This window comes from Barbus barbus (genome assembly GCF_936440315.1).
Source record: "Barbus barbus genome assembly, chromosome: 37".
Taxonomy (NCBI): domain Eukaryota; kingdom Metazoa; phylum Chordata; class Actinopteri; order Cypriniformes; family Cyprinidae; genus Barbus; species Barbus barbus.
In genome coordinates this window covers 3,771,903-3,785,632 of record NC_136715.1, presented here as the reverse complement: position 1 = coordinate 3,785,632, position 13,730 = coordinate 3,771,903, and the positions used below count along the sequence as shown (strand labels likewise).

The following is a 13,730-nucleotide window of genomic DNA, read 5'->3' as shown; positions in this document are numbered from 1 at the left end:
TACGCAAGCAACAACTTAGATGCTCATAATGTTGCTGAAAGCTGCGTAATGAATTGAATCTGTCTGCAGCACTTTGATACACAAGCGGCTCTCGGATTACCCATGATCCCAGTGCAAAACCAGTGTCTGTTATCACTCTACTAGACAAAGAGGGACTACAGAAACTAAAAATGTAGGGCGAGATTTGTGAAGAATTTCCTGTTGTGTGTAGATTATTACCAAAAAACAACATCCTCCATTATTAGCATCCTCTCTCATGGCTATGACTGCCGTAACAGATAAAATTCTTGGCTTTCAATACATTAGAGACTCAAACAACCCGAGAAAACGCTCTGTAGGGGGGAAAACTTTCATTTATTTGAAAGGAAATGCTTTAAAAACAATATTTTTTCTAGAGTGCACACACAAAAGCTACTGGATTTCAAGATTCAAGTTTTTTTTTTTTATACAGAATACAGACTTTTTTATTTTATATAATATATATATATATATATATATATATATATATATACACAGCGTACAACTTGAAGTGAAATATACTGGTGCATTAAATAAAAATAAATAGTAGTCTGTTGTCGTATTATTATTGTTGGCAAACAGACTGGTAATAATAATAATAGTAATAATAATAATATTATTATTATTAATAACAATAACACTAATAATAAATAATTGTATTACAACAATGCATGAAAGATGTTGTATAACAATATTATGCAATAAACAGTGTTGTATAATTGTAATACAATAAACAAATAAATAAACAAAAGTGAAGAAACACAAAGTGAATGTATAACGTGACTGGAGTGTTTAACAATTGGAAATTGACTTACCGTACTGGCAGCTCGGACCGCTGAATCCAGCCAGACAGTGGCAGAGTTGAGCAGAACCTCTGCACTGACCTCCATTAAAGCACACGCCATAACTGCACACAGCTGTCAGAGACACACAGACACAAAGAGATGCTGTCACACACCTTTACACCTGGAAGCTGACATGAGACATAAAAACATGCGGCTCCAGCAGCTGTGTACTATGTTGTACTATTAGCCTGTTATCACCTGAAGAAAAAACACTCTTGCGCACTCCTGAAAACTCTTTCAATAAAGAGTATAACAGAAGAGTTGTATGAATATCTTTTAACTACAAGAAATCCACATCACCAACATAATTACATTACTGCTGTTAATGTTAACTAAAACTAAAACTATTAATAATAACTGTAAACAATAGGGGTGGCTTGATACCACTTTTTCAGAGCCAATCCCGATCTGATACCAAAACTTCTGAGTATCGGCCGATACCGATATCGATCCGATATCAGTGCAGTTTGTTTTTAAATCAGTGTAGAATTTCTATACCTTTATGGAATTTTTTTTATGGTGCTTTATGATGTTTTTGTGGCTTTCCTGGGGCTTAACAATAACACAGAATAGTCACAGAATATCGGATTTGGATCAGTCTCGTCTAACCGATACCCGATAGCGCACCCCTAGAAAATAACTGAAATAAAACAGAACAAGATAATAAAATAAAATAAAACTTGGCAGCTAACTGAAATACGTTTTATATTATATATGTATATACAGTATGTTATGTTAAAAAAATAAATAAAAATATATACAAATGTTTAAAAAAATTAAAAATGACAAAAATTTAATTGAAACTGAAAATATAAAAATAAAAGCTAATTTAAAATATTAAACCATTAATAAAATATTAAATAACAAATATTTACTAAAACATGTAAAATTTTATAATAAATACTAACAAATAAGTATATAAATAATACTAAAATAACACTGAAGTATGTTAGCATGTGAAATTACACCACCACTATTACGTTTTTAAATGTGAATGTTGTCATAATCTGAAAGTTATGTAAAAACATGAATGTTATTTTTAAAAAGCAAAAACCATCGTATTGCACTTTTAAGACCAGTCAACCAGTCACACTCAAAGTCATTGTCATATAATATATACACAAAATTGTCAAAACCTGAAAGATTGCAATCTAAAAATACGAAAAAAGTAAGCAACACAAGTCAGTATCAAAACATTCAGGAGCATTAGCATTTCCTTTTGAAATATCTGAATATGAATAAACCTTTGGCAATGATCATATTATTACATAATACATCATTACATAAGATGTGCTGGAACTCACGATAATCGAGACAAAACATGATATGAATCTTCATAATCCCTGAAATACCTTCAACTCGAGTCCAGTTGTGCCAATTCAAGGACACATTTTCATTCTAAACATCAGCAGAATGGATGGACAATCACTGTCTTTGTAACAACAGGCATTGTTGGTCATGTGGACAGACCCCCCAGGACAGTAGTTAGGCACGTTCCTGGTACTCGTTCAGGACATTTCCGTCTCCGGCAACAAAGACCTGCTTCCATTCACTCGTTATTGCCGCTATTGGTGGTCAGTTCTGTTTTAAATCACTTTGTCAACATCAATCACAATAACTGGCCACTTTCTGCTCCCAACTTCAAATTCTGGCTTTTGCTCCTTAAAGAAAAGATGAGTATTTTCAAGTGCACATTTTCTTAAAAGGGAAGGAAGTCTCACTAAAGCACGCTTCAAGCACCGAGGGCACTTCTAATACAAACCAAGGTCATTATTCAAATGGTATACTTGAGAAACAAAGAAATAAACAGGGTTTCAGCGTGTATGTAGCATACCACAAAAGACCCTGATTGTAATGAGCTTCAAGATTATGTTTCACAGACATTTTGACCAGAATGAGAAACAGAATTTATTTGTTGTCCCACTCACAAACCTAACCAAATTAAACCAAATCTATTTTCCTGAAGCGCCTTGACGTGTGTTATTTTATGAGTTCCAGTTCTGCAACGTGATGTAAATCTCAAGAAAGCACAAGACAAACATTCTTTCTGAAAAAGTTTATCTAGTGGCTCGCGGGGAAAAAACAATGCAAAATGTTAATAAAATTCAACTAACCACACTCTAAAAAATCCTGGGTTATTTTTTGAACCCAAATGCTGGGCTGAGCCTTTTGTGTCATTTCTTTGGATTATTTTTTCAGTTTTTGGGTAGTTTTTGTGTTACCCAGCCCCTGGGTCAAATGTTCCAACCCCAATGTTTGGGTAGTTTTTGTATTACTCAGATCCTGGGTCAGACGTAACCCAGAGATTGAGTTATTTTGCGTCGTCTTCTAGAGAGAGCAGAGTAAACATTATTTCATGCATAAAGTAAAAAATAACATTATATTATAATAAAAATGAATCAACCCATTAGCTGGGTTAAATCAACCCTTTATGATGGGTTAAATAAACAACTCAATTTGCCGGGTAAAATTAACCCCAAATGTGTTCCGTCCTATATTTACCCAGCCCTTAGGTTAAAAACAACCCAAATTAGGTTGTTTTTAACCCAGTGTTTTTTGTGCATAAGTCATAAGTACTTTTTAAAGGATCAGTACACCCAAAAATGAAATTTGCTGAAAATTGACTCTCCCTCACGCCATCAAAGATGTAGAGGAGTTTGTTTCTTGATTGGATCAGATTTGTAGAGATGTAGCATTACTTCGCTTGCTCACCAATGGATACACTGCAGTGAATGGGTGCCGTCAGAATGGAAGTCCAAACAGCTGATAAAAACATCACTATAATCCACAAATCTGATCCAATCAAGAAACAAACTATCTACATCTTGGATGGTCTGAGCAAATTTTCAGCAAATTTTCATGTTTGAATTAATTATTCCTTTAACTTTAAAAGTCAAAATAATATCTGTTTTGTTGTTGATATCAAAGGTCATGTGTCCAATCAAAAACTACAGTATTCTGCCACAAATTCATCATCACTTGGTAGAAGTTAGCCAGATGAAACAGATGCCGACATTGACAGATTTTGTGACAAGCACTCATCCTTGAGAAAGAAGAACAAAAGTTTGCAGTAAATTAATGTTCACTTGTAACAAGAATAAACAATACAGTTTGCAAGCTGACCACTATTTGTTTTATGGAGTGAATTGTTGCCTCCCATGAGCATGAAACCATCAAAAATCAATTGACATTTCAAAACCAGACACTCAAACTATAAATACTGAAAATCAGGCATTTGCTGCTGTTTACAGTTTGCTAAATTGGTCATTTTCCTACTCAGCCAATGTCATGTTAATCATTTTTGTTAATCATGATCATATTAACAAGTTTGATTCTAAAGACTTTCCATTTACTTTTGCACAATAATCAATTATGGCGCTGTGCTGGGTTGCCAAAATGTTAAATCGGGGTCCTAATGCCAAAGATTTGAGATTCATAGTGATACTCTCATTAGAGGAAGCTCATGAGAAGAAGTGTTCTTTAGACACACTAGGGGGCAAGATTGCTTAAAAAGGTTTTAAAAACCACTAAACATGCTTTGAAACAAGTTAAAACAGAAAAAAGTTATTCTTGTTCTTTTTTTCTTCTTTTTTTTCGTTCTTCAGAATTACATGTTTTACACAAGTTGGAAAATCTGGACATAACGGAATTTTAAAAGTGTGATTTCTAGACCTGGCAACCGTAAAAAAAAAAAAAAAAAAAAAAAAATCTACACAAACTTTTTTGTAATTATGTCAAGTTCTAAAATATTTTAGGTAGAAACTGCTATTTGTGAATATAAATAAATAAACAAACAAATAGTTTGAAGTTAGTTTTAAATTCATTGGTAATAAAATGTGTAAATTAAAGAATTTATTTTAAGTACTATATTTATTATTATTATTGTACGTAATGCATTTAATTATTTTAATATCGTATATTGTTATAAATATAATTTATAATATTTATATAAAAACTAAATATTTTATTATATTCTTTTTAAAATATTTAATTATTATTATTTAATTATTAAAAATGTAATATTTAATTGCCGCTAATTTTTCTGTAAAATCATATGGTAATTTAAAAAAAAAACCTGAAGAACATTCAGTTATTGAAACTTCTGGAATTACAGAATTTAATTATTTGAATTGTTCATAATTCTTTTATCATAAATAATAAAATTATATTATAAATTAAATATGATAAATAATATTATTATAAATATTTAATTTAATTTGCCACTCCTACAGTAATTTCTCTAAATTATCTAAACATTCAGTTATTGAAACTTCTGGAATTATGGAATGTTATTATTTTAACCATTTAACAGTTCTACTCTGCCATCATTGAATCCATCCTCTGCACCTCAATAACTGTCTGGTTCAGCTCAGCTACCAAATCTGACCTCAGAAGACTACGGAGGGTAGTCCGGACTGCTGAGCGAATCATTGGTACAACCCTCCCCACTCTCCAAGAACTGTACTTATCCAGAGTGAGCAAAAGGGCTGGTAAAATCACTCTGGACCCCTCACATCCAGCACACTCCCTCTTTGAACGGTTACCGTCTGGTCGACGCTATAGAGCTCTGAGCACCAGAACGACCAGACACAGGAACAGTTTCTTCCCTCAGGCAATCCATCTCATGAACACTCAACAATAAACGCGGAACATACAACTCTATTATTTATTCACCACACTTACCTATTTTTTATTTATTTTTTTCCATTTCAAATTTGCACATATCAGACCTGTACACACATAACTGTCTATATTATATACACATATATATATACACATTATATACATTGCTATTTGGATATTATTCTTTTATTATCTGTGTCCTGTCCTGTTGCTGTCTTTCTGTTTCACCGTGGAGCTTCCGTCACTATAACAAATTCCTCGTATGTGTAAACATACTTGGCCAATAAAACTCATTCTGATTCTGATTTATAATTCTATATTTTAAAATATTTGTATAAATATTCAATTAAAATTGCAGCTCCTAGTTTGAGGCCTTCAAATATTGTCAAGGATGATGGAGGTCCTCGGAGACAAAAAAGCTGAGACCTGCTACATCAGGGTTCCTCAAATCTTACCCTGGAGGTTCAATCTGCTGCTCCAGTTTAGCTCCAACCCTGATCAAACTCACCTACCTGTGATTTTCTAATGATCTTGAAGACTCTGATTAGCATGCTCAGGTGTGTTTGAATCGGGTTAGAGCTAGGAATGGTCCAGATTTGAGGATCCCTGTGCTACATTAAACTAATTAGCATTTAGGGGGCAAAGCAAAGAAAAGCCATCACTGCACACTTCCTTTTATCAAGCAGCTCACTAAATGACGGCAACACTTCAGAGATGACCTTTCGACTCTTCAACAAGATCTAAACGGCCTTTTCTGCCACACACTTTACTGCCGCTGCAAATCCAACAGCCTCTCGACTGTCCATCCCAGCTGGCCAGTGAATCACGCTGAAAGAAAAGGTTGTGAGGACAGACGCTCTGTACGTGTGCCAGTCAGATGGGGGATTTCTGGTGTGAGCATCAACTCGTGTTTTGTCCATGTTCAGTGGCTCAGAAAAAGAAGTGATTAGTTTGTCCCATTTCTTAAAGTGCTTCCATGTCTCAAGTTGCAGAGATAAAAGCCGAGCGCAGTTTAAAGGCAACAGATACTGATGCAGAAGAGGAAAAGATGTTAAGCGGTGTACAGGAATTCATGCTGAGCGTGTTTAAAAACAAACCAAAGCTGGATCGGGGACAAGGCCTAAATTTTGCAGGTATAACGAGCAGTTCCACCTTCTTGGACAGACAAAGGGGTCTTTGAGGATTTTGTTGGCTCTAGTAATAAGACGCCAGAGAAAATCACAACTCGCAGGATAAACTGTTATGCAACTGTCAGTCATTCTGGCATGAGACCACTCGAGCCGCCACAAGTCCAGGATAAAAACGAACTGTGAATGTTAACTTGATTAAGAGAAGGATTGAGTTTAGGGGGCTTTGGGTACAAGGAACTGTTTTGACCAAATGTGACCCAGAGTCTCAAAACCACTTCTGGGAACCATAGAGTCCCTTTATCCAAAAGAGAACAACAGACCCAATCTTAGTCAGGATAGACGCCAGGCTTGATTTGACAATGAACACAATGATCATCAAGTCAACAAAACACTAAAAATACGTCATGATGCACAAAACTCTAACTAAGGCTTTTAGACAGTACAAGGTATTGAACGGACCTCTCACAGCCCCATATTCATGCCTGGCAAATTAAATATGGCGTCTACTCTCACTAGAGGCGCTATGACGGCATTTCAAACAAAATCAGGCCCAAACGAAGTTCATTTGGAGTTCGAAACAGCTTGCCAAAACTTTCTGGAAAAGTTAGCTCATTCTGTTAAACACCTTTAAACACCATTGGGAATCTTCTAAATGAACAAAAATAAAAAACATGAAGAACATTCATTTATTGAAACTTCTGGAATTAAAGGGAAAGTTCACCCAAAATGAAAATTTGCTGTTAATTTACTCATCCTCTGGCCATTCAGGATGTCGATGACTTTTTTTTTCTTCAGCAGAACGCCGGTAAAAAAAGATTTTTTGCTCAAACTGTAGTCATTGGTGATACATAAAATGCAAGTCAACAGCTGCCCGTTTTTGAGAATCAAAAGGAACACAAAATGAATACCCGTGGCTTCTGACGATATAATGAAGTCTTATGAAGTGAAACGATCAGTCTGTGCATGAAACTGAAACTCATAGGGCCATATCATACACCTTGCGCAATGCAGTGCCAGGTGCGACGCAGGTGTTTTTTGCTAGTTTCAGCCCAACGCAGTTATCATTTTCACGTCCTGCGCCACGTTGTTTAAATAGCAAATGCATTTGCACCCATTTGTGCTGGTCTGAAAATGAGGTGTGTTCAGGCGCATCGTTGGTGTGTTGCTATTTTGATGCAACTGAAATAGACCATGCCACTGACCATCTAAAACCTGGTCTAAAGTCAATGGCTATTATTTAAAGAGCGCGCTAGTAATATGTGCCTATAGGCGGGTCCACAACGCACGTACAGATCATGTGCCTGTCAAGTGACTGTCAAGCGTCCGAAAGTGTGTTTTGAGTAACTTTAGATCTGTGCTGCTCGAGCCACGATCTGATTTAGATGATACCGTATGCTTTTTTTAAATTCTCAAAACTTTTAAGATTCTCAACTCTCCAAAAATGGTCTTTTTGGTCACCTACATCTTGGATGGCCTGAGAATGAGTAAATTAACAGCTAATTTTCATTTTTGGGAGAATATCCCTTTTAAACTTCTTACTAAACTTAAAATGCCACTGGACAGAGCCCCTTGGTATATCACTGTTCAGGTATTTTAAATTCCTTTTTACCCGCTGTCAGTATATCATGGCCTAATAAGGGTCCATAGCTAGGCTACTCTTCGTCAGGGGTTCTTGTGGAAGTATGCAGATTATGACAGTCCTAAAAAATCCTATCAAAGGATTCCCAACTGGTCCATTTAGGCACAGCAAAACTCCTCCGAAAAGAAAAAGCAAAGGAGCTCTCTTGTTACCAGAACAATGACAATGACGAGACCTCAGCCAGACCAGACAGCAGACGGGATGAGCTGCAGAAATCCAATTACAAACCGGGGCTTTTGGCTTTAGAAAGTAAAACAAATTCAGACAAAGTGAGATCAGGGCTTTGTTGCTGAGGCAAGCATGACAATTAGAATCATTTAAACTAAACCACCAACCCTAAGTATTAAAATGTGGTGTGTAACTCATCCCATATCATGTGTGCTACCTGATGAAGCTTCAGATCTGCGGCTTTAGGAGAGGTGTTCCATTACTGTTCAAAACCCACCAGTCCACACTACAAGTGGTGCAACTAATCTGTGCAGATTTCTCTCCAGTCTGTACCCTGGTAAATCACCATAAAGCACTGTCTCTAGTCCAACCAATAAAGCAATACAGAATCCACAAGCAAGAGGATTACAGCAAATCTTGACACTAATTTCCTAATTCCACAGTAGACAGGAAGGCCAATGGAATGTGTAATTAGTTCATGGTTTAACAATCGCAAGCATGCAAAAAAATAAATAAAAAAAATACATGGACCTTCATGTTAGTTGAAACACTCTAATCTATAATCTGGACACATTTACTTCACAGCAAAATTAATTACATGGAGCATGAAACTCTTAATCACTAACTCCATCTATACCTCTAAAAGCCAGCTGCATAATCAGGCATTTACTGTCCAACAAAAGGCCTCAAAATGATCATAAATACAGATTTCTGTCATTGACTCTCATAGGCACATGCTTAACACAAGGGCATTTATGCACTTTTTCAGTAAATTCTGTGATTTTACATAGCATGGCATTTAAAGAAGACTTACGATACAGGCATCCGGCCTCCCCATTGAGCTGTGACCATCCTGGGCAGCACTTGTAAACCTCCTGGTGCTCCTGTCGATACACCTGTCTGTATGCAGTATAGTAAGCCGTTCTGTGGGGAAAAAAGGAAGAAATCTTTCTTCTTATGTTCTTAATATTATCACTCTAAAAAATGCTGGGTTCAGCCTGTTGGGTCATTTTATTGGGATATTTTTAATATTTTTACCCAGGTGCTGTTCACAGGAGACATCGGTTCTCAGCGCTGCCGCTGATTTGGTGCACTCTTTCATTTCTAAAGTCTTTAATGTGGTGTAAATTATATAATTTCACGCAACACAACATAAGGACGAGATGTCAGTCAGCTGCATCATCCACGGTCGTTTCGAGCTGGAAACGCCTTTGCCTTGCACAACATAAATGGATTTTATTCATTATAATACTGAGTGTAATTTAATTTCATGTTAAAATATGTTCTCTAATTTCAGTACTGTTTGTTTTTGGGCAGGTTTTGGAGTCAGTGACGCCATCTCTCCCCTACGAGTGAAATCTAAAGTTCGCAGTTCCCCCGCAAACAGCAGCCCTTCACCAGCTCAGATTTCGGCAACACACCAACACGAAAATTAGCACTATTTCTGCAAAAAGCGATTACAGAGAAAGGTTGAATACACTTAAATTAAAATGCTACATCTATATGCCTTTTTTATTTCTAAAATGCTTGTTAAACGAGTTTAAATGTATATATGTTATATTGTAAACTATACTGTATTCCCCCAAATAAATTAAATTTGTCTTGTATTTTGTACATGGGTGTTCTTGCTTAATAATAAATGTTCATCTTTTTCATTGTTTTTCATTTTTCAATGTTCATCTTTCATCATTATAGGAATTCGGTGTGTGATTTTTAATTTAGAGCCCATTTTAAGCCAGCAATATAATAATTTTTAAACAATATATTAAACAACCCAGCATGGTGGGTAAAAACATTTAACCCAACCAGCTGGGTCAAAATAACCCAGCATGTGTTCTGTCCAATATTTACCCAGCGCTTGGTTGCCAAATAACCCAAGTTGGGTTGTTTTTAACCCAGCATTTTTTTAGAGTGAATATACATTGTTTTAACCACTGTATGTGCAGACCTTAATATGAAACTTCCAGTTTTATATATTTCTGCTTTCGATAAGAATAAGTATCATCTTTCACTCTTTGACGTAGCGTGACAGATCGCTGTATATGCACCCAAGGTTCAACAGCGAGTGAAGGCGATCATCACTTCTTTACTACTACTTATAACACAATATAAACAATAGCTCAATCAGTCTTTCAACCGTGGAAAGATATCAGTAAAACAGCTAGTAAAGAAAATGTAATGTAGCATTACATTTATCTGAGGCAAGCCATCGGTGTCCTCAGCTTGTTTGTTTGTAAGATAAATTAACTCTAGAGAAGAGCATTTCAAGGTTGCCAGGTCTGCAAATCACAACCAGACTAATTGCTAATCAAAACTACTCCAATAGACCTATCGGTAAGCCCCTCCCCTCGAACGCAGACTAGCCAATGGCAGTCGAGTATCAGTTGCACGGGGAGCGGAATTCGGACATCTTTAGGTTTCAGTGCCATAGAAAAACATTGGAAGATGCGAAGCTTGCATCGGTTTTATGGGGTTTATGCTTCAAAAATGGAACAACGATGTGCCTGGGGTACATGTAACACTGATTCCAGGTATCCTGAGAGGATGGGCAATATAAATGATTGTATTACATTTCCTGAATCCAAACAAAACTAAGTCCATAAGTATTCAACCCCAATACAAATGAAGACAAAAACGTTCATTTTCCGGTTGTCATAAACTCATTAAGTTACCATTTTCATCTGCTCAAGCAGAACGTTAATGTTATCTTGTGCTTCAGCAAGGTATCTCTGACTAAAACTAGCTAATGTTAAAGTTAGTGAGTCCATGCTAACGTACAAACCTAAATAGCGAACTGTTCTTGCTTCTTGTACAGTGTAGGTCAAAAACACAAACATTTCAGTGCCTCTCCATAATAAACTGGTTAAATTGTTGATCCTGCATGTTGTCATCCGCGATCATTATGACCGACTGTGTCCAAAATTGTGCAAAAACCTCATGGGACAAGGTTTTCACACTGCAGCTGTCATTGTAAAACAGTGAACAACTCCGTTTGTTTGTCCGAGGGAGCAACAGTAACAGTAAGTCAATTACGTTTTTTCCCTTGGTTTTCCCACTCTTGTGAATGTGCATACAACAGTTAGCGGAAGCTAGAGATTACAGTTTATGAAGTGTTTAATATGGGTATTTTCTTACACAAATACATTGCTTGACTTCAGAAGGCCTTTATTAACCCCCTGGAGTCGTGTGGAGCACTTTTTTATGATGGATGGACGCACTTTATTTTGCTTCAAAATCTAGACCACCATTCACTGCCATTATAAAGCTTAGAAGAGCCACAATATTTTTAATATAACTTTCATCTGAAAGAAGGAAATCACCTGGCTTGAGGGTGAGTAAATCATGGGGTAATTTTTTTTTTTTGGGTGAACTATCCCTTTAAGCCTTGTTCTAAAAAAACAACCCATGGCAAAAGTGTAAAAGTAGCCTAAAACTATGGACTTAGCAAGTCTGATTTAGCTATATATTAGCCTAGATATTCATTATATTTGACTTCACCTGTTAGTTATGTCTTAATTATTTATTGTACTGTATGTTTAAATAAATCTGTCATGAAAACAAGTTATGACAGCCACTGTTTAAATGATTTTATTTCAACAACAAATAGAAATATTATCATTAGATTTAGAAGTTAATGTAAAAACTGCCATATATGCAATTTTCATGTTTGCATACAACTTATTTAAGTGTTGATTATTACATCTAAAAATAAACAGCAATTGAATGTAATAGTTTGGGCTGTTAACTGTAACTTTTAATATTATAGCAATGTGCAAGTAATATGGCTCCCTATAGTTTGCAGCATTAGCTGAGGTAGATTGTATCCTTAAGAAAACTGTAATTATAAGTCAGTGAACTACTGTTTAATAAAAAAAAAGAAAAAAGAAGCCAAAAAATGCACACTGAACAGCACAGAAGTATTTGTTACACATGCACCTTAAAAGAAACCAGTCTATCATTAAAAATAAAGAAAGAAAGAAAGAAAGAAAAAAGGAAAAGAAAATATGCATGGTTTTTAATTTGTTTTTTCATTTAGCCAACAGGTAAATATTAAGACCCGTAAACTTTCTTTATGAGTACACACGTAAGTCTGTCATCAGCCGCTTTTAGAGTTTATCCTCTTTCTCTCTGTGAGCTATTATAGGTCGTGTGTTTGTGGTTAGTCAGTGAATGAGAGATCAGGTCATGACTAATGTTTGTGGATGAGCTCCGATGTGTGAAAACACAAACATATGAGCCTTTAATCAGCAACACTTCCCTCTTATCCACCCTTTAATGATGCTTTCTGTGAACGTGAGATCCAGAGTTTCCCGCTCCCTGTAGTTTACAGTCCTGCATCTCGGCTCCAGAGTCGTAACCCTGCGCCCTTTGTTTATAGCACCTAATTGCAGGGCCTGGGTCTCTCACATGCTAAGTATACAGAGCCGTTGTGAGGAGAGGGTTGTCAAAGCGTGAGCAGAGGGCGTTTGCCTTCTGTCTTGTAGGTATGCGAGACCCTCTGGAGATGCCTGTCAAATTGCTGCTTCCATCAAGAGCATAACTGCACCTTACACTTAAAAGAGTCTGATTAGAGAACAAAGGTAATGCACGAGAAGAAAATAGCCTTTTCTGATGTTTCAGAAGGGAATAGTGTGGAGAGTGCACAAGCCAGCATCAGCACTGCTATTGCATATTTAGGGATATAGGACTGTGTATACTGCATACTTTTTTTTAAGTGAAACACAGTATGCAACAATAAACATTTAGAACAATACTGTGCTACACTGTTGCCGCATGACATTACAGATAAAGATTGGAACAAATGCATACTACAATGCATATACTGTATACCATTTTTACAGTATGTTAAACAGTGTGCAACAATAAACATTTCAAACACTAGTTGTGGATGCATGACATTATGGATAAGGATTTGAACAAATGCATACTACAAAGCATACTGCATACTATTTTTTAAAGTATGTGAAACAGTATGCAACAATAAAGATTTCACTACATTGCTGCCTCATGACATTATGGATAAGGACTTGAACAAATGCAAACTGCACAGCATACAGTCTATACTGCACATTGTTTTTTAAAGTATGTGAAAGATTATGCAACAATAAATATTTCTAAAGTACTTTACTTCACTGTTGTCTCATGACATTATGGACAAGGATTCGAACAAATGCAAACTGCACAGCATATAGTGCATAGTATATATATATATATATATATATATATATATATATATATATATATATATATATATATATATATATATGTTAAAATGTGTGCAACAATAAGCATTTAAAAAAAACTACA

The 13,730-nt window shown here is 35.8% G+C and overlaps 1 protein-coding gene across 1 annotated transcript in view; it reads right to left on the bottom strand.

The window, feature by feature from the left end:
- The window catches only part of LOC306856607 (uncharacterized protein), a gene marked incomplete at its 5' end in the record, with an annotated part of 79,525 nt that overhangs the window by 63,961 nt on the left and 1,834 nt on the right, over positions 1–13,730 (bottom strand). The window contains 2 exons of the mRNA XM_079395967.1: positions 834–935; positions 9,238–9,347. Of these exons, the coding sequence (XP_079252093.1) occupies positions 834–935; positions 9,238–9,347 (212 nt within the window). The remainder of the gene's footprint in view (positions 1–833; positions 936–9,237; positions 9,348–13,730) is intronic.